General features: G+C 44.0%; 1 protein-coding gene across 1 annotated transcript in view; it reads right to left on the bottom strand.

Annotated features, from left to right (window-relative positions):
• The window catches only part of LOC128449159 (thrombospondin type-1 domain-containing protein 7A), a 124,842-nt gene that overhangs the window by 28,009 nt on the left and 75,045 nt on the right, over positions 1–21,788 (bottom strand). The window contains exons 6-14 of the mRNA XM_053432208.1: positions 20,642–20,797; positions 18,991–19,194; positions 15,553–15,747; positions 15,143–15,181; positions 14,777–14,812; positions 11,630–11,876; positions 3,507–3,622; positions 2,315–2,450; positions 1,657–1,760 (exon numbers count right to left, since the gene is read on the bottom strand). Coding sequence (XP_053288183.1) covers positions 1,657–1,760; positions 2,315–2,450; positions 3,507–3,622; positions 11,630–11,876; positions 14,777–14,812; positions 15,143–15,181; positions 15,553–15,747; positions 18,991–19,194; positions 20,642–20,797 — 1,233 coding nt within the window. The remainder of the gene's footprint in view (positions 1–1,656; positions 1,761–2,314; positions 2,451–3,506; positions 3,623–11,629; positions 11,877–14,776; positions 14,813–15,142; positions 15,182–15,552; positions 15,748–18,990; positions 19,195–20,641; positions 20,798–21,788) is intronic.

The raw sequence follows: 21,788 nt of genomic DNA, 5'->3' as shown, positions 1-21,788 counted from the left end.
CATTAAAGCACAAATTGCAGGATGTAGTAGATCATGTTAATTGGTTTAAAGTGCCGCTGGTCGGTGTACTTTGACACCTTAGCACCTTCAGACTGAGCCGTGCTAGCTGTGTCCACACGCTCCTCATCTTTATACGAGTAAATATAATCGTCCATTGGCTGTATCTTAATTTTAATCGACAAATATGAGAGTGGACTCAGTGAGAAAGCAAATATTAATTGATAGTTGAGGGACATAACGTCACCTTAAGCTATAGAGGGAAACTAAGCCATTGAAAAAGGCTGAAATCTGAACCAAGGTCTTCAGATCAAATCTCAAAAGGGGCTAAATAACAAATATGAGCCTATAACAGACACAAATGCATTTTGGTTTGAAGCCCACAAGTCGGTTTGTCTCTGCTTTCATCATCCCATTCTCTGCTCTTTCAATAAAGGGTATTACTGCTGTTGCTGCGATATTTCATTTTCCTGTGATGCGGACGTTCTGCAGGTCTCTACCTTCACCGAACAAAATCAATCTCTAAGCACATTTTTTTTGCTGAACCCCCGTGGGCACTGCTATTGGTTTAGACAGCCTCTGTGTGATGGCGTGTGAGGTCAGGTCCTACCTCGCAGAGAGAATTGTACATGTACCCAGTTGTGTTTAATTTAAGTGCAACAGAAGTGTTTCTTTTTCTATTAGGAAAGTTTCTGTCCCGATAAGCAACACCGCACATTTTTCAGAAAACACACAAAGCAGAGAAGACGGAGAGTCTCATTTGTTTTAAGTCAGCGACAAAGAAAAAAGTCATTTAAAAGTGTCGGAGGTGAAAGAACACGAGCAGGAGACATCAAGCGTCTCAGGGAATCATATCAGTGAGGAGCTGCACCGGATCTGTGACTGAGGCCCAAATGGACCTGGGAGCCTTTTTCATAAATGGACTCGCTCTTCCGTCCATTAATGTAAGTTAGTCGGAGAAGACACAGAAATATGAGCACTAATAATGGCCGTCTATAGGAGCTGGGGCATAATGAAATTGATCATTCTGCGTGACTCGCTGAAATTGGATTTTTCTGAGAGCCTCCCAGGACCACATGGAACATCCATCCTCCTTTAACAGGCGAGAGGAAATTCACTTCTCTTTTTTTTAAAGAGGAACAACCGCAGCTTCTTTAAAGCACTCGTCACGTATGCATGTGTCCATATCAACAGGAAGTCGTGCTGCCGCATGCTACAGCAGCATCTTCGCCCAAATTTCAACAAGACACATTCCATTAAAATTTCATGACAAGAGCCTGAGCTGTAAAAAAAACTGTCAACAAGTCTCCAGAGAGGCGCTGATGGGACGTGAACACATTCCCTCCCCGGACTTCGGATGATTACATAAAATAAAAATAAGCAAAAGAAGGAAAATAAGTCTCTTGTTGATGTTTTTAAACTTGTTTATATTTCTAACGGAGGTGTCAGCCCCAGTTTGTGTTAGTTTCCTCTAAGTGGGAGGACTTGATGTGTGACTGAGTAAATTGTCTCTTTCTCTAAACCTTGGCTCGTCCGCCTGCTGCCTGGTGGCTGCGTTCCAGATGCAGCAATGAGCAAAGATTTCATTCACGCTGATGAGGGACGGCTCGGAGACGGATGCAGAGGGGACGTGGGACACGGAGAGATTGGATTGTGTACCTCTGGTTTGAAGTCCGGGTCCACAGCTCTCCTGCGCTGTGGGACTCTCCTGTCGGAGGAACCACGGCACCAGCTGGCACTTCCTCCATTTGTGGGTTTTCCACCTGGAACAAATCAGGACAGTTCCTTCATATCAATGCACATATTACTTTACTGAGATGTCTCAAGACAATAATATTAGACAACAATATTTTATATAGATTCAATTACATGTCTGTATTTAAATGTACCAAGAATTATCATAGAAAAAGAGTAGAGCCCAACCAATATGGATTTTTGTGGACATCGTTTCTACATTGTTTATTCTGTAAACTAAAACTTTTCATTTTGGCAAACATACCAAACATTATGTCTGTGAAAGACTCATATCAGCTGATAAATCGGCTTTTAAACAGATATAATAATGCAGAATAATCTTAAACTTAGACATAATCCCAGGTATATCTATTGTGTGTTTACTCGACCGATGAAAATATGGAAAATGGAAAAATTGCGCAGTGTCTCGAAAGCCAAATATTGTTGAGATTCTCCCGATATCAGTGAAATCGCAGCCAACGTTGTATCAGAAATGGAGGTTAACATTATTATGTTTTTAAATGAGTAGTTGTGTTTAGAGGACCAGAACCATCTAGTCAGAATCACGACTCAAGGCCCTCACCTGAAACCTGGACAGACTTTGGGGACCTCACAGTCCTTCTCCTCCTCCAGCAGCTCTGGACACTCCTGTCCCCCGTTGGACGGCAGCTGGATGACGAGACGCTTCCTCCACTGCTTGCTCTTCACAGGGTTTCCAGCTGCACACACACACACACACACACACACACACACACAATTACCAGATTAAAATAAGAAATATCTGCATGGACAAGGGAAGAGACGCATGTCAGAGTGATGAGCGAGGAAACACTTCTAATGGACTCGGGGACTAACGTTAACAAATCCAATTGACAGCCATCACACACAACATGCACGTCTGATTACTCCTGATATCAAGCAACGACGATGATGGAGAAAAATCCTATTAGAGTTCAGAATTGACTTCGATTAAATGTATGGTATTATTATTATTATACACGTGGTGAGATGCCCTCGAGTCGTTCATTAACACGGAACGAGCCTCTGGAAAGTCCCGAGCTCGGCTCTAAAGCTTGTGCATGTGGGCGTTGTGCCATCCTCTGCACAAGGTGAAGGTATCCACAGCATCACATTAAAATGCACAGCATGCTCAGACTGTAGAGATTTATGCACCGGGTGTCAAATGAACAGGTCATCAAAATATGGACGATAATGATTCTCGGTCGTAAATCGATGTAATGCGTTCGCCACTCGCTGCCCCGACAGAGGTGACCTCATTTTTTTTAACAGCGTGAAAACAACAACCGCCGCGAAGTCGCCGACACTTGAAGCCGCGGGCGAGTCGTGAGCCGGGTGTGATGAACGAGGTCGGAGCAGACATGGTCCTACGTGTCAATCTGTCCAACTAATCATGTGTAACGAGATGTGAGTGCATGTGTTTGTGTGGTGGTTAATGTGATTGTGTTCAGTGCAGAGGGTCACGCCTCCATAGTCTCTACACACAACTGCTTCTGTGTAAAACTCCACAATAAAGTCATGATGACCATAAACTGTTGTGACCTGAACTATGACAGTAATCTCTGTAAGAATAAGAAACTCTTGTCAAACACTTTCTTCTAAATCAAGAAAAGTAAAACTACTAAATCCAAATGAATCAAGAACCTGAGAAGTATATAACCTTGACTCCTTTCCCCCTGATCTGTGTGACGAGGTAAAACTCCACCTCAGACTGGGAGATCCCTCCTTACTGGTGATTCAAAGGTTTTTCCCAGTACCTTCGTCGCAGGTGACCGGACACGGCGTCCAGTCGCTGAACGGGGTCACGATGCAATCCTTCCTGCAGGGCAGCTGACACGGGCGCACTGTGCCGGGGCGAGGGCCGTCTGGACACCTGGAGGAACACACACACACACACACACACACACACACACACACACACACACACACACACACACACACACACACACACACACACACACACACACACACACACACACACACACACACACACACACACACACACACACACACACACACACACACACACACACACACTCAGCAGGGCTGCAGAGTGACGCTGCTGGGGACTTGTGATGAGCTACATATTCACCAGAAACACAGCATTTAGAGGTCTGAGGCCAAACCACTGGAGGATTCTTGATTCTGAGGATTCACACTCGACCCCCAGAAAACACTGTTATTACCACTGAATGTAACCAGTGGTAAAAACAACCCTCGACTGAAATCACAGGTTTCTGACAGGAAGTCGCTCTTTGGCCTCAGAATCTTAAAGATACTGAGATTTTAAGCTTGTTTTAAAACTGGGGTAGGAATTTCTTTTCCAACTTAATTAGGAGCAGAGACCCTGTAAAACTCTCGTCTTATACACAAATGAAATCCCAAGTGTTTCATATGCATATATTTTTTATTCATTCATCACTCACAGGAAGCAACAATTTAACGAGGGAGCGGGGGGGGGGGGGGGGCTTTGAACATGACTGCCAGATGAACCTAAGTCAGAAAAATAAATCATTACTGTTTCTGTACCTCAGTGAATATAGAACATTATAAAGTCAAGGAACTTCTTAATTTGACTTTTGACATTAAAAAAATCATTCAACATTATCACAACTGCAAAGACGTGTGGTTTATAATAAACAAATATATTATATTTATAATTTAACTTGTGGAAGTGTCTTCTACTCCAGAGTAATTTAACTTATTAATCTGAATATAAAGTAAATTTATTGAACTTTTAGTCCCTTGTTTGTGTTTTCTTTTATTGGTACGACAATTAAAAGGTTGATAAACATGTGTAATATGTATTTTTAACAAATGGGAAAAACCAGAAACACAAATCAACCTTACAGCACAACAAAAAAAAACGACAAACAGGAAAACACAACAGCAAATCACAAGAATCGCCCGTGGCCACCGCCCGGTTCTAATGTCGTTGTTTTCTGTGATTTGCGATTATATTATATTTTATCTGCCGTTGTGTTTTATTTCCCACTGTGTTATGTGATTTGATGGTGTGTGTGTTTTTTTGTTGTTGCTGTAGTGTTACTTGCTCTCGTGTTTTTCCATCCCTCCTTGTTATGTGAACTTCAGGGTCTCTCCATAGTCGTGCTTACGAGACTGTAACACCCCCCCCCCCCCCCCCAGTAATTTTCACAAAGCAAAGACATATAAAATGGAGACTCCCAGTAATCTACACCGTTTATTTCCCCATGAATAAATATGACTGGGCTGTGTCCATCTCTGTGTAGCTTGAATACGGAATGTAATTATTCCAGGCACAATCTAGGGCAATAACCAGCGATAGAAAAACCTCTGTAATCACATCCAGTCGATGAGTGATGTCCGCCATCTGGCTGACAGCACGTGAAACATATAAAGAAGCGATGGTCGCCCCCCCCCCCCCCCCAGCGGAGCCATGTTAAACCTCCAGGAAATGTTCAGCAGCTCTGTATCAGGATGATTTCATTAATTTCTCTCTGCTGAGGAAACTGTAATACGCAGAGCTCCTTAAGGATAACGCAGCAGATCACCCTCAGGATGGACAGGACATTGTTTCAGCTGGATTCTGGTATCAGTAGATAATAATCCTTCTGATTCAGGGTCAGGTCGAGGTTTGTTGAACAAGGGGGACGGTTAATCTCCAGTCATTTAAGCACCTCAGGTCCCCGTGAAGCAACTGGACCAAGATAAATCGGTCGAGAGGGACCTGCTGGAAGACATCTTGTAATCTGATCTCCGCTGGTTCTCGCAGCCAGATGTTTCCTCATGTCTGGCTCACACTACCATCATCTGGGTCAGATTTAATGCTGCTCAGAATGAGTCTTCTCCTCCGGGCGCCCTGTGCTCGTTAGCGTGGCGTTATCAGGGAAGCGATAGGCAGCCTCACAGGCAAAATGTAATAATGTAACAGTGACACAAGGGGAGATTTATTTTTTATACCAATAGACGGAGCTCAATCCCTCCGGAGCGGAACAAATCCTCCGGTGTCTTCATACAAGCAAATGGTCCCCGGGAAAAGAGAAACAGCTGCCGACTGCAGCCGAGGGAGGAAGCGTTTCACGTTCTGTGTTTCAGTCGATGCTCTCGTCTGCAGAGCAGCGAGTGAACAGGTGTCTCGCTCGAGGACACTTCAACAGGACGTGAAGCTGTTGAAATCCAACCTGTGAACTGACACTGGAGAAACTGTTTCTACCCGCTGCTAAACACGCTATATAAAGCTTCTTTTAGCTCCGGTGTCTGTTGAGATCAAGGATCTTCTTATCAAGGTGAAGCTGGCAGAGAATATGAAGACAAAAACAAACTGTGCAAAGAAAAAAACAAGATCTAAATACAATCAGAGTGTAAACGGAAAGGAGAGAAAGGCTATTTATTAGATGAGCAGTCCAATAAGCAGGGAAATCATATTTATATTCTTTGTTTTATGTCCCTGCGCTGCTCAGAAGTTGTTTATGTCTGAGGACGTGCGCATTAAAGTAATATTTTCATTCCGGTAAAAACACTGAAGTTTAAAAATACAGCTCGACTTTTGCAGAACAGGGTCTGAATATCAAACAACATCTTCAGACAGCCGGTGTTTTAGATTTCACCTTCTCTGCTTCCCCCCCGTGTTTGTGTGTCTGTGCAAATCACACAAACACAAGCGATTGCTTTGGCAGGACTGTCCTCAGTAGAAAAACAAGAGCATTGATTGTTGGTTCGAATTCCTCACACACTTGGTGAAAGTGGAGAGAATGTAAAGTGTGTGAGACCTCTGGTGTTGTCCGTGTCTCTTCTTGTGTTTCTGAGTTTCCACAAACATCTCCTCATTTCTCTCATAACTCACATTAATATTTAAGTTAACGTGAGCTGGAGAATGTAAATCATCCAGAGGTGTTGAATAATCCTCTGGTTTTGGACTAAAGAGACTGTTTGAGATCTTTTTTTTTTGTGAATGTTAAAGTTTTGCACAGTTAAAAAGCCCCAAAGTCTGTGGTGAAGACTTTCATTCTTAATTTAGTTTTTTCTATAATCGCCTTTGTAACCAATCTGTGTGTTTAACAAGTTTATCATGTAGGGCTTTGAGTCAAAGCAGGTTGAAGAGCTTCCACTTCCACAATCCCATCCTGAGTTCTTACAGCACAACGCTTGGCTGCCGCCCGTCCATGGGGGGTGTGAGATCTAGTTGTAATACTGTGTTGTTATTTATGCATTTTTTATTACATATAAATTTGTTGTTCCATTGCGTCTCCTCCTTTATTTCTCCTGTTGTCATTTCTGTCTGTGACGTTAAATTCTTTTATCTTTGCTTGTCACAATGGTTTTATTGTTTGTTCGAAGGGAAAACAAAGTTTATTTACAAGGCGCTCGGGGTATTTTAGCTCAACTGCACAATTTCACATTACACATTCTCCTTCTTGTGTTTCCCACCAGTTCACATGTGTGTGTGTGTGTGTGTGTGTGTGTGTGTGTCACTGTGGAAACGCACTCCAGTGTAATGAATGAAGACGTCCACTAATGGCATCTGTTTTTAACCGTCTGGCTGCTTCCAGTCAGTGTCACGATCTCCTAATGATCTTTAAATGTCATGATTTGTTCGAAGTCAAAGACGCACACAACGTGGCGCCGGGAGCGCGTCCCAGAGCACAACATTAAGACAGGCAGCTCGACTGATGCCCATGTTCTCCGTGCTGCCATTAGCACCAGTGAGCAGCACCAGTGAGCAGCAGCTTTCTAAGAATGAGCAGATGGTTGAGCAGGATGACGACTGGGAAAGTCAAAGCAAAGGACTGTCTGTAGTTTTTAAGAGAGTGAAGAAACGCACAGAAAACAAGGTCTGCCGGGAAAAGATAAGACCCGATTGATTTAATAATCAAAATTACAGACGACATAAACAGGAACGTCATTTGTTTAATTTAGCATAAAGCCGCTGCAGCTCTTCAAGGACCCTTCAGAGGCGTCTTTGGCCTCGAGGCCCTTCAGCGATCTATCGGCTTCAGAAACAAAACAGTCTCCATTAAGAAACCACGGCGGGGAGATGATTGACTGGGTTTAACGCAGCTCCTGTCGAACATCATAACCGCCAAATCATTTCTTTTTACACAAATTCCACAATATCAATGTGATTATACCAACACACATTCAGCACACAGACTGTCAGAATCAATAAGCAGACACTGTTGTCCCCCCCCCCCCACACACACACAAACCACAACAGCTTTCTCGATAGGATGATCGCAGCCCGAGCCTGAGGCACTGACATATATGTCTCTGTTGTTTCTCTGGTTTTCTATTGGGCTCTGACAGCCAGTGTTTATGTGTGTGTGTGTGTGTGTGTGTGGGGGGGGGGGGGGGGGGGGGGGGGTGACATGCACTCTGTGAGGTTCACTGCCTGAGGCTGTTGGAGGAAGACAGCTCAGATCCATCTGCGAACGAGACGGGGCACATCTGCATGAGCAGGGCGCACGCGGCCACGTCTGTTAGTTCTGCCGGGATCCCACGGGTGCACTGATCAAGAAAACCTGCCAGTCGGATGGAGGCAGATGAAGATATAAAAAAAATGAAAAAATAAACAATAACCATATCAAGTCACTCCCCGAGTGCAGCCGAGGAAATGATGCCCCGGAGCAACAGATGGCCAGGAGACGAGAGCTGCTGCAGCTTTTTACGTTTGCTCTGGTAGAAAAATGTACAAACTCAGACGTTCTTTAATGTTGACACGTTCCATTAAGGTTCGTGAAATCCACTGGGGAGATACACGGCGTGAGAAGCTGCCACAAACAGAAGGGCCATAACCTGTTACACAACGACTGGCAGGTGTCAGATTAAAAGAAGCTGCATAAATGAGAGGCGTGATGAAGGCAGGTGCTTCGACACAGGGCACTGGGATCACAGACTGGTTCGACGAGCAGGGAAATGATAGTGGGCTCTCCAGCCCAACACCTACTGGGAATCTACTAATAGACGGTGAACTCTACTGCTTGCCATCAAATGAGCGAGTGAGGAGATGTCTTCCTGACAAGGCCTGTGAGGTGTCCACAGGAAAAAGCATTAGCATCATTAGGGAATTGAGCGTAATGTTGGTTCAGGCGGGTCAAGAGCAGCCACACTCCGGTTCCTCAGCTGAGAGCAGCAGATCTATCCTCCAGCCCACATCAGTTAGAGCTCAGCTGATCCTCTCTTATTTATTCATTTATTTCAAGCTGCTTTAGATGCCCACTCTTTTTATGTTGAATGCTGAGCCTCAGTGGAGGAGTTTTCACTGTACTCTTGTAGTTTGTTTTTCTTTTCACCTCCAGCGCTCACGTATGGTGAATGCAGATAAATTCACCTCCTCCAGCTCCATTCAAAAAGTCTCCTGTTGCTCTTTGATAGATGAAAAACACGGATAATTGTCAATCAACCTAATAAGACCCACTTGTGTGTGTGTGTGTGTGTTTCACAGCTTCAACAAAAGTGAAAGGTTCTACACCCAGAGAGCTTCTGTTTGTTGTGGTACAATGAAACTCCCACCGCTGGCTTCCAACCTGTTACTGGTCCCCTGCTGGTGTGTCAGTGGTCTGCCGAAAAATCCACCTCAACACTTTGACCAGAAAACATCTTTGAAAGGTTCCAACAACAATCAGAGCTGCACAACAAATGATGTACAGTAAAAAAAAACAACAACAGAGTCTGAGGTGAGGTTGAAAAACGAGAGGAAGCTTCTTCAGCACCACGGACAGCACCCCCGCTCCACAGACAAGCCTCAGTCTGTGGAGAGACTCTCACAGGATCTGACATTCTGTGCTTCTCCCTCCAGACACCAGGAGACTGAGGCTCTGATGACATGTATGCTTTATGTCCTGTGGCCTGACTCACAGTGGATCATGTGGACTTTGTCTATTAAGCTCACAGAACCGACTGGCTGCCAGTAAACCTTCATCAGGAGCTTGAGATTGTCCCAGTAACAAGTAAATCTTCTTCTATATCTCTGTGAATGGATTGAAAGTAGTCATGTGAAGATGATATTCGAAAAGACTGACTTCTGAATGCTTAGTGTGTTTTTGGGCTGCTGCACAACAGGATTTTCTCTTGACCGATTTAAAAAATGAGGCAATCATCAGAGCACAAACATTACAACGACAAAACAACAACAACACTTTCTCATTCCAGTGGATGAGAAAGTGTTCACAGAGTTTTGCAACCCCAACTTAGTTATTGAGCAGCTAAATTAAAAGATAATGGCGGCAAATGGACCGAAACCTTTTTGCCTCTCGGAGCCGTTACACTTGACACCTACAGGACCACGACTCTGCAATCTGCTGAGCTGGAGTTGGTCTCTTTACAAAAAAGTGAAAATACAAGACATCCTGGACTCTGACCTTTCTGCTGCGGCCTGATAAGTGCACATGATGCGTCTGGGTCATCTGCTGAACCAGCCGGCGCTGAACTGGACATTAATCTTCATTTTATCTTGTGTTCTCTGTGAATCACATTTCCCGTGTACACCCCCCCCGCACCCCACGAGCCTTTAAATAATTTATTATTCCCTCCACTCCTGCTAACTACGCTTGGGAGGTAGAATACAGGAGGATTTTCTGTGATTATAGAAACTCGTTCAGCGGGAGGGAGGAACACACATGAGGGAACCTCTGGTTTGTTCTCAACCTTTACAGATCTGCTCCTTCCTCTTGTCTCGTGGAGGGAGCTGAACCTTGTGGCGGATGTTACAAGTAAACATGAGAGTGTACTGGAACCCACCTCATGCAGGGAGGTCCTCAGCATTCACCACAAACCTCTTGTCTCACATCTGCCTTACGATTGAATTGCCTTAAAGTATCAATCCCACTTAATTGCTGTCATTATCATCAATGAGAAATTACCAGCGCCCAAAATGGCAGGGTTAATTAGGCTTTAAGGGACAGGAAGATTATTTATGTATCCGTGGTTGCCTGCGAGGGGAAGATATGAATTGGGAGTTAACTTCACGTAAAAGTCTGCTCATGTTTCTCAAGCAGCTCCGGCAGCGGCTCCTTGTTCTCCGACTCGCTCTCACTCTCCTGCTCTCGCTTCACTTCTAACCTCCGCTGCTTCTCTCATCTGTCTCTCACTCCTCCACTCCTCTTTGGATTTGTAATCTCTACTTGCTCACAATCAGCACAATAACATGTAAACTCACTAGCCTATACTGAATATGGCGATTTGTTAAAGTTCGATATATAAGTAGATATTAAATTCTACTAAATTCCAGATTTATTCAGAATTTAGCATTTTCTGATTTAGAACTTGGAGTATTTATGGATATTTTTTGTGCTTTTCCACCACGCACAGTTTACTATTGAGGCACTGAGGTGTTTATAGCTTGAAACACTCACTCATCCTAACAGATGCTCACAGTTTGACCTCACTACGTTAGACAGACTTGAAGAATGTCTTACACGTTAATCAGTGTTGCAGTTTGATGTTCTTAAATTAATTATTTCACACATCAAAAGGCGACTGAAGCTCTTCTCTGCTTCCATTCGTGGATTCACACCTCCAGGTTTCACAGATTTGTTTCTTCCATTTTCAATAAAAGTGTCTAGATCTGTAGAATCTGCTGTAGTGGAGGTTTGTTTGAAATGAAAACGTGGCTGCGCTCAGACCTCGATGACACACCGTCGAGAGCCGCTGCTCACAGCAAACAGACTTTACCTCAGAGAAGTGAGAGGTTTCTACTCTGACCCAGTATTCCAGGAGCTTATTTCACACTTATATACACCTACAGAAAATAACCACTAATTCTAAACAAGACGGCTGCAGGGAAAAAAACAATCTGCACACGTATTTAAGGCGAAGGCACAGACACGGCTGCTTGAAACCAAGCGTAAACAAGTGTAACAAAGATAAATCAGATGAAATAACAGAGGGAAGAGCAGCTTACTTCTTAGGAGGCACCTGTCCCACATTGACCCGCACACACATGACCTTGCGAGTCTGCAGTCCCGTGGAGCAGGGACCCTGGGTGCTGCCGGCTGCGCGGCCGCTCGTGGACGTGTTGAGGGACGTGGACGAGGGGTCTTCAGAACAAAGTCCCCAGGCTCCGGTGGACCAGTGGTAAACCGTGCAGGCGTGCTCGTTGCAGTTACGCACCTCCTGCAGGGAGCTGCTGTTGGGACACAGGGCGCCGCCTGGAAAGAGCAAAACAGAGTCGAGGGGGAAATTATTAAAGAACAACAGCTCTAAATGTACGGGGAACTAAACCAGTTTTATTTTTAAAACAGGAAATATGTGAAAATGTGAAATCACAAACTCTGCAGTGTCCTAAAGCTGTATGAGGATTTTTAGCCTTTTTCAGCTTCTTGTTTTGGATCATGTCGTCGAAGGGAGGAAAATGGATTTATGACTTATCTGCTTTGCATTTGGGAGAATTCATGTCCATCTTTACATACAGTCTATGTATCATAATAACCTCGGTGGTCAACTAACCATGAACCATTGATTCTACATCATCAGGAGGATTTTAAGAAACAAAAAATATAAATTGCTTCATCACATAAGTAAGAATATCACATGCACGTGTGTCGCCAGTAGTTTATTTTCCAGTTATGGCTCAAATCAGGTACATTGATAATCACAAATTGAGATATATTATTCCTAAAGACCAGAGTTGTGATGTGTTTAAACGTATCTGCAGCTGAGACTCCAGGCCCATTTTCTCCATGTGATGCACGCTCCAGTAAAGAGCTCTATAAATTATTTTCAACCTATTTTTCTCCCTGAAACTGCAGGATGTGTGAAACCTATTGAATAGAACAGTCTCACACATAAAAAGCTCCTTTACAGTGAGAGCGTCCTGGAGTTCCATTATTTAAGAAATGCCTCCACCAGCCTCCCGACCTTATATGGAACTTGACAGTAGAGAACAAAATGATAAAAGCAGCGTTTGCAGAAGCTCCCCAGGATTTTTATTTACCTCCGTGGAAACGAGCCAAATATTGTTTCCGCCCTGAGCACTAACATTCAGTGGCAGTTAAATAGAAGAATGTCGCCCGGTTTTAATGCTCTGCCAAAAAATGCATGAGGAGTTTAAGTGAGGAAACGTTTATTCTTATGCACAATGAGATGAAAATTGTTGATAAACAGAATGAGACAGTTTTTAAGTTTCCTGAGTTTCCTTCCCCGAGGCTGCACAGCGAGGCTCCGGTTGATTGATTCGAACACGGCTCCTCGATTTGATGTGCTTAAGTGTGATAAAGGCTCAGGTGCTCTCACTGCACTCTTCTGTTTTGCCTCATCATTGTCATTATAAGTGTGTATTGTGTATTCGCCTTTTTCCTCTCACAGCATCATCAGTTCTCTGCCCGTCCTTTGAGATTACAGGCTCGTCCTTGTGTTGAAGGATGTATCAGAAAATATGAAAACCGCAAACTCAAGATAATCCCGGACAACTGGACATGTGGGATTTCAATACTTTCAAGGTGCTGACCTGAAATAATAAATATGCATACTGATAAGTTTCACTTCATTTTCTTTGTTGTGAGTCTGACGTTGCTGTTTTTAAATTGCCCTTCCTGAGTGCTGTCAGTCTGTGTGTGTGTGTGTGTGTGTGTCTCTGTGTGTGTGTGTGTGTGTGTGTGTGTGTGTGTGTGCGCCTGTAAATCAACTGTTTCTTCAATATCATATAAAGGTGAAATGTTGCATTAGCACTTATTTATGGACCTAATTCCGTTTGACAGACCAGTTTCCACACAGCTGATTTAAGACAGAGACTGAAAAGAGGAACTGCAGCATCCTAATCAAGTCATGAACCAAATTAATATCATCAACCTGAATATGGGTAGAATATGACTACTCTATAGTTTTATTGATGAACTGTACAACCGAGATTCTTTTGGTTTTCTTGTGATTATTTACGCTCATGAGGAGTTGTTGACGTGCATCTCTTTTCTCTCCTGAGTCATTCCCTCCCTCACTCACTGTGTGGGGGATGGACTCAGGAGAGACGCCCTCCCCGGTCTGGAGTAATTGCAGCCACTTTGGGATTTGAGCAGAGACTGAGAGAGAGCTGCTGTACACCTGTATTTCACTGCTGCAGTTTGACGGAGAGCCAGGTTCGTAATGAGCGGCGGTGAAGACCGAGTCGGGCCTGAATCACCGGCTGCCAACTCCAACCAATCTCAGCCTCAGAGTTAGTGAGGCTGACTTCCCTCCTGCTGACTGCCATCTTAGCTGAGGAGCAACATGGAGAGGCTCGTCCTAAAGCTAGCATGACACGATGGCTCCAATGAGCAGGAGCTGATTCCCGAGTTAGAGAAGTCAGAGGGTCAAGTGAGAAGCTGCTGTAGATACAAGACACTTTAAAACTACACGTTGGGGGAAATAGTCTTGTTTTGCTATGTGAGGCATTTCAAAATAAAGATAAAGACTTTTCATTTTTAAATTAAAAACTGAAAAGTTGAAACTGCTGCTTTGATTGATGCTAGAAACCGATGGTTTAATGTTTAAAGATGAAACAAGCGGTTCTCCAGTTGATTTGTGGTTATTACTTCCAACATCCCATCAGTGTCAGAGTCATTTCAACACATTCATGTTCTCAGGATTTACTGGCTCGTTCACAAAGAGCGGGAGCAAGTGGCTCTTAGCATGTGATTTAATGATGAGTGTCATGTAGTAAGATGTACTTCATGTGGAGGCATCATAATCACCATAACATTCAATGGGAGCCGTTTCTTAAAGAGGTCATTAATTAGGCGTATTATCAGAGTGATTACCATGAGATTCTATTCAGACATGTCGGTGGTTGAGTATTAATATGAAGCCTTTGCATCTTGAAGCTTTGAGTACGTCCTATCGTTTTAATATTTTCATTTCCTCATTAATATGCAACACAGGAGCTGGAGAGATCTAATCAGATTATCTGCTCTGTGTGTGTGTGTGGGGGGGGGAGACAACACCTCTTTTCCGGTATTGTTGTTGCGTGTGTGTGATCAAAAAAAATGTGAATGAGTTATCTTGATATAATTTTTATTTGTATTTAATCAACTATTCTAAAGCTACTTCATGTACAACTACTGCTACTCAGATTTACCAAAAAGTTCTGGAAACCTCGGGACCCGTGAAAGACCTTCAACAAATACAGATGTTACACATGTTAACGTGATGAGTGACACAAGCAGGACGTGAACTAACACAACGGCAGAACAACAGAGAACACCACAACACGAAACTAAAAGCTAATTTCACACATGGCCAACGAGCCCTGACTATATAACAGATCTGCTCGAGTGACTTCTAAATCATTTATAACTTACCCTAAAGCTGTTATGATAATACATTATAGTGTTTACAACGGAAAACAAGCGCACAATTCTCATTTTGCTACGTGTGGACACACACACACACACAGCTAGAGGTTCAACACAGCTACCGGCAAAAGTTTAATTACAAATGTTACCCTCCATCACCGTGATCCACGCTATGACCATCGCAGTGACTGAAGAGAGGGGAGCACACCATGATGAGATGTTTGGTGTCATGACAAAAAGAAAAAGACACACACAGGAGCACAAACACACACACACACACATGCAGATTTAAAGCAGAGGAACGATCTCAGAAGGAGATAGAGGAGTGAGTGTCAGGCGCAGAGACAGGCCGACAGAAATAATCAGCAGGGCCGATAAGCAGCCGGTCGGAGATAAGGACAGAGTCACATGCAGACGAGTGTGAAATCCAGACATTCGCTGAGTGACAGCAAAGGACGACTTGAAAGGCCATGACTAAGCCAATATCCCTCATCTCATCTGCATATAGACCTCCACCCTCAGCGGTGCGGGAGGCTGTCGGCAGGTGAAGGAGACTCACCTTCGCCGGCGTTGTACGCCAGGATGGAGCGGATCCTCATCTGCTTCCCCTCGATGGTCTTACTGGAGCAGGTCTGGGAGCAGGTGGACCAGGGCGTCCAGTCGCTGAGCACACAGTCCCTGGAGCAAGGCACCTCGCAGGGCACGGGCTCGGGAGCCGGGGATGATGAGCACAGGTTTCTGTCCCCCACCTCCCCTGAAGAGGAAAAGCAGAAAGTTCCACACTGGTTGAAGTTGAGAGGTTAAACAGGGAGAAGCTGCACTTTGAATTTAAAGTGAAAATACAACCAGGCTGTGAGATGAAGTAGAAGAAAGTTGGAATAAAAAGGTAACAGATAACAAGAATATAAGTATTAATGTAATATTAATGTCTGTCTGTTTGTGGCTCACATAGAACTGTTCATCTTATCATCCACACTTGTCTTGTTTATTGTTCAGGGGACAAAGAAGAGCAGTGTTGAATTTAGTATAATTAGGAAACCACGTCACGTTCTCAATTAATTGACTTTGACTCCCGACCATCACTCTGCAGCGGCTGAGACTCATCAACTTAAGAGACGTTGTTAATCACCACAACAGCTCCTTCAAGGGTTCAAGACTCGAGAACTTTGAATAAACAGGTGAACGGCTGTTTGTGCAGCGGCGGTGGCTTCAGGGTTCTGGAGACTGAGTCCAGAGGCAGGTCACTTATACATTTAATAAATCACAATATCTAACAAGCTGCTTTTGTCTCAATAAAGGATCCTTGATTATGATTTTTATTTATCGTGGGTTTATTTCTTTTCAATTTTGGACTCACTAGGTAGTAACTTGAGAATAGATTTAAAGTCTTCATCGCAAGAATCAAATGATCACCTTCAAACCTCACTTCACTACAGAGGCGGCTCCGGCAGCTGTGTGCGTCTTAATCGATCGCACAATGTCAAGCACACAGCTCATTTCAAATTGCGGAGACGTGCTCGTTTTCTCAAGAAGTCGGTTTGTCTGTCGTCCCCTCAGACAACTTGAGGAGGGACATTCTCCAAACTGGCAGCGGGACGAGCTTGGCAGTGTCCGCCCGCCTCGTGCCCGGTGTGGGAACGAGTCTGCAGACGAGCAGGGAAGATTTAAAACGAGTACAATGGAAGCTTCATTCACACTGTTTCATTAACAGGGTGTTATGAGGAGGGGGGAGCTGGATTCATGTGTGTACTTCTCTTTACATCTGGTACTTGACGAATGTTACTTCTTAGTTTTCACTCGTTCTTTTCCTATAATCATCTGACGGCCCCTCAGAGTAACTTGTTATCCAATGAAAGGGCCCGACCACGAGATAAGAGGCTGAGACTTGAGCTGCTACAACAGCAACAAACATTGTGCACATTAATGTACTTTTGAACTAAGTAGTATTCAGTGTAATCAAGGATTTTGACATTATTTATTTGTACGTTTACATAAAGTATGCAAATGGAGATTACTTGCATCTCACTTTCTTTAACGTTTTCTTAGGACATGTTCACTGATTTATTAAAGATAATTCATGGCTCCTGATCTTGAGAGACTGAATCAATGAATTCATTCAGCATGAGAATCTAAACCAACAGGATTCGTCCCAGTGACATTTCTGGGTTGATCCAACATTCCTGGTTTTACCTAAAGCTTCACCACAGAAATAATTTAAACCATTTCACTGGTGCTTTTCAAATTGACATGACAGCTGATTATACCTTTTTTATGGATTACCTGCAGAATGTTCATACGGACACATTCTTGACTCTGTTTGGTGAAGTGGAACTCAACATGCAAAGAGCAGATTCTCGTGGGATTCACACTTTTTTTGCACCATCGTTCATGTTTTATTAAAAACCTGCTGGAATCAGCCTTAAGTGGATTATATTAACCCACATATTCCTCTGTGCTGCTTCACGCGCTGCCATGAACCAAGCAGAGAATATTTCCTCCTCTGTAAACGACGCGTGCAGCCGGGAAAATCAAAATCTCTCAATGGCTGAAATGAAAATGTTCCAAGCAGCGGACAAATCGCTTGAGCTTCAATAAGCAGAGCCGGGCCTGACTTTGCATTAACATGTCACTTTGACAGTTGTGCTGTGAACCAATCACGACGGAGCTGAGACGGCCATGAAAATAAGAAGTGACAAGAGGACCTGGCAGTTTTTAGTCTCACACAGAGAAACCATGAATGAACAGAACAACCCGAGACGAGAGGAAGAGCTCAGCGGGGGGAGGAGGAAACCGCTCTGCGCCTGAACGGGCAGCCAGTCAGCACGAGGAATATCCAGAGCTGCTTTCAATAACATTAGAATCGACCTTGGTCTGTTGTCTGGGGCCCCGGCTGCGTGGCCTTCTCGTTTTATGACCGGGACACACTCGCAGAAAATATACTGCCGACGCTGCAGTGACAAATCTCTGAGGCAAAAAATGAGCAGAGAATGAAAAAAAACCTCAAAGAGAACAAATCAATTTTCATCAGATGAGGGAGTGAACGTTGGGGGGGGGGGGGGGCGTCAATCAAGTGAAGTCAGGGGGAGAAAGACCAGCGCACGGTTTCTGTTTCTCCTGCAGCATTGGGTTGTGTGTGTGTGTGTGTGTCTGTGTGTGTGTCTGTGTGTGTGTCTGTGTGTGGGGGGGCTGTGTTCAAGTATTCAACTTCATCTAATACCTGCAGCTGATGCACAGACTGTGATTTGCGGCAGACGTTAGGAGGACACATCACGTTCTCCACCGGGGAAAAACACGAGCAGAGTCAACGTGCTGGATCATAAAATGAAGATTTACCGAGTGCATTTGGAAGTGAATGAGATTCCTAATGCTGCGGCTGCACTCTGACTTTACATACCCAGTCAATAAACATGCTATCTGGTTCCACATCAAACCGGCAGGAAGAAGCTTTAATTAAAATCAATAACGTCTCCTGGCTTCTCTTTCTGTGTGGGACATTGGTGCGGGTCCAGAATGTGTCTCTGCTCCGCCGGCCCTGATGGGTGAAGATTTACAGTAACAAAGGGAAGCAGTAAAAACCCCGGAGCGGCAAAGGGCACGAGATACTCCGAGACGCAGGGGATCGGTTTGATTTAGTGCCAGAGTTTAATTGTGCTTGCAAAGTGGAAGAGATGTAATGAGAGCGACAGCGTGAGAGAGGTGGCGTCGCCGAATCAAGCAAGCGTATGAGAGGTGCAGGAGAGAGGAGGGGGAGGAGGAGGAGGAGGAGGAGGAGGAGGGGGAGGAGGAGGAGGGAGAGGATTCAAAGTTGATGAATGGAAACCAGGAGTCCACTCATGATCTCCTCAGGTACAAACTGTACTTCGAGAGTCGAAGGGTCAGTTGGGAAGTGACTTTGAAAACATCAGATTTTACTCATAAGGTCAAACCTCCATTTTCCTTATTGCGAATGGAGGACGACCAAAAATAAAACAATGAGATTTAATTCTCCCAGTCTCACCATTGCTGTTGAGGCACTGGATCTGTGGGAGCTGGGAGCCGGGGCCACACTTCTTCTCGTCGTCTGGGACACACTGGTCCAGGCTGAGCAGCTTCCACTGGTAACAACTGGGCTCGTCACACGGCACCGCCTCCACCAGGTGAGGGCAGTTCCCCGGTCCGCCCGTCGGCTCATTGCTGATTCGTCGCTTCCTCAGTTTAAAACCTGGAGGATGGAGAAGAGATCAAAGACACCTGCTTTTTAGAATTACAACTAAGCTATTGACAATCTTGTTTTTATGTACACTTTGTCTATTTTGTCATTACATGTAGTTTTTACTCCACTTTTCCAAGTTACAGATTTCTTCCACCACTGATAATCGATGGTTCTGATGAGTTTGCTTTGGTCCCAATGAAACAGATTTACAGAAGCTTAAAACTTATATTCTCTTTTATTGAGGAACTCTCACCATCACTTCAGGTTTGACTGATTTAAGTTATTAATTGGACATCGTCTCTCTGTGCTGACCAGAAATTGGCAGAACTCACAGTCACAGGGACAGAGACACAAATTTCCGAGAGAAGTCAAATCAGTTAATGCCCATGAGGACGGGAGGATTCATCTTTTTTGTATATATATACTTAGAAAATAAGAGAAAGATTAACAAAGGGACAGTTCATGGGGCCTTTAATAAAACTAATTCACACTAAACGTGACAGGTTCCTCACATGGGTCGAGCTCAAGGCCTCAACAAACCTTGTCCCTGCTGCGTCCTGAGAGTTTCTCTGAACATATACATAATGCACATGTGTCCACTGCAGGGAGAACAGCCTGTGACATTATTTCTAAGCCTGAGTGAACACGGTGCTGATCTCTTCATCGCTCCTCCACATACAGCAAAGTGAATTAGATCCATCTACTTGTGAATGAACATTGCACTCTACCCAATCGGTGAATGCCTCCTTTGAACAGCTGCCAACTGCTGTTACAGGAAATGAAAATGTTATTCCAAATTCTACTGAAACTGTGTTTCCTATGTATTTTTAATAAGATGACCTGCGATGACTAGAAACCCTCAATCATCTGATATTCATGAGGCTCTATGGTCGGTTATAGCTTGAATAAAAAGGTTAATATTATGCAGTAAAAACTATGATGAAGATGGCAGCTTCATTGATGCTTTCAGACTCAGTTATGGTGTTTATACAGAAACGTGAGCCAATTATATTGCTGCCTTTAAAAAAAACATCATTCAAAGTGTTGAATGGAGCGCGGGCAGAAGTTACTGCCTCTGTAACAACACAATGTTTATGTGAGAGGCAGTTACTGAAACAACATACATAACAATAAACTGTATAATTCCCATGTTAAATTTAATACATTGGTGTAATTAGAGGAAACAAGAACAAGGTGATAATTAGAGGCCATTGATTTTTCATCACAGCTGTCAGAATGAGGATTTCTTCATGAAACACACTGACGACATTTACATGGAAACCAATAATGTGACTATTGAGCTATTATAATGTTAACAAGAGTTGGAATATTCCTGTCTGTACGTTATTGGCGTCCATGTTCACACATCTTCTCACTTTGATAAATCATTCAAATGTTTAAAATGAGAAGTGGCACTCGGAGCCTGTGAACCACTCTCTGTTTTTAAACTCGGTACCTTTCTTCCCGGCCTGGTCGTCACAGTTCTCGAAGGTGCACGGCCCCCAGGCGCCCCACGGCGACACCTCACACTCGATGGGACAGGGGATTTGGCAAAGCTGCGACCGGTTGGGGATCGGCCCCTCGCACAGTCTGTTCTCCACCGGGCGAGAGGCTGAGAGGTCGAGGGAAAGGGAACACAGAATGAGCAGCAGGTAGAAACTTTGACTCCATACTCCAAACCTTCTTTTTAACCAGTTCTACAATAACCAGGAACTAAGGACACGTATTCATGGAATTTACTTTTATTCCTGGCATTCAAATCCCTTCAGAGATCAGATAAAACCCACAGAGCAGAAAACAGAAAGCATATCTGTGAAATAGACACTATTGTCCCTTTTTGTTCTGTTCATCACTTCCCAGTTCCCAACGTCAGAATGATGAATTATCAGTGATTATCTCGTGCCGCAGCAAGCTAGCAACATAATACATCCCGGAGTCCTGCCCACAGACAGAATTCAACAGCACGACAGCAGCGATTCATTGACTTGAGGTGAAATCTGACATTTGCTTTCCCTCTTTGTGCCGCCATGCAACTGGTAGGTGCACGGCTGTGTTAACTCCCTCTGAGGAACTTTGTGGGAAACAGAAAAGGGGAGAAGCCATCGCCATGCCAGGCACGGATCTGTGACAGCTGTGCAGATCACATTTCTCCGCTGAACCGTGGCACGATAAATACATTTGATGTGTGGAGTGTCTGAAGATATCGAGTTTATGCATTTATGCATTCACATTTTTTGTGAGTGTGTCGGTGTCAGTGTCATTTCAAAGAGGTGCTACTGTATCTCCCGGCCGTGAGTCCAGGTTTTTTATTCTCTTCGCCACCTTTTTTCGGTTTTTGTTTGAGAGTAGAAAGCAAAAGATTGACAGAAAATACGAGGAGGGCGAAGGAGAAGGAGGACGAACCTCTCGTCAGACTGAATCCAAAACAGTGTTTGGCAGAAAGATAACGGCCTTGACGCTGTAGTTTGACATTTAAACTCAGCTTACTCTGTGAAAAGAAGGAAACAGCCTGGTTCTGTCATGAGGTAACAACCTACCAGAACCTCAAAGGAGACATATGGTGCCTTTTTCAATGTTTCTTTTGTCGAGTGTGTTGTATGTAT

The sequence above is a fragment of the Pleuronectes platessa genome, chromosome 10, assembly GCF_947347685.1.
Source record: "Pleuronectes platessa chromosome 10, fPlePla1.1, whole genome shotgun sequence".
NCBI classification, from domain to species: domain Eukaryota; kingdom Metazoa; phylum Chordata; class Actinopteri; order Pleuronectiformes; family Pleuronectidae; genus Pleuronectes; species Pleuronectes platessa.
Note: the sequence above shows the minus strand (reverse complement) of the source record. Positions and strands in the feature narration are given on the sequence as shown.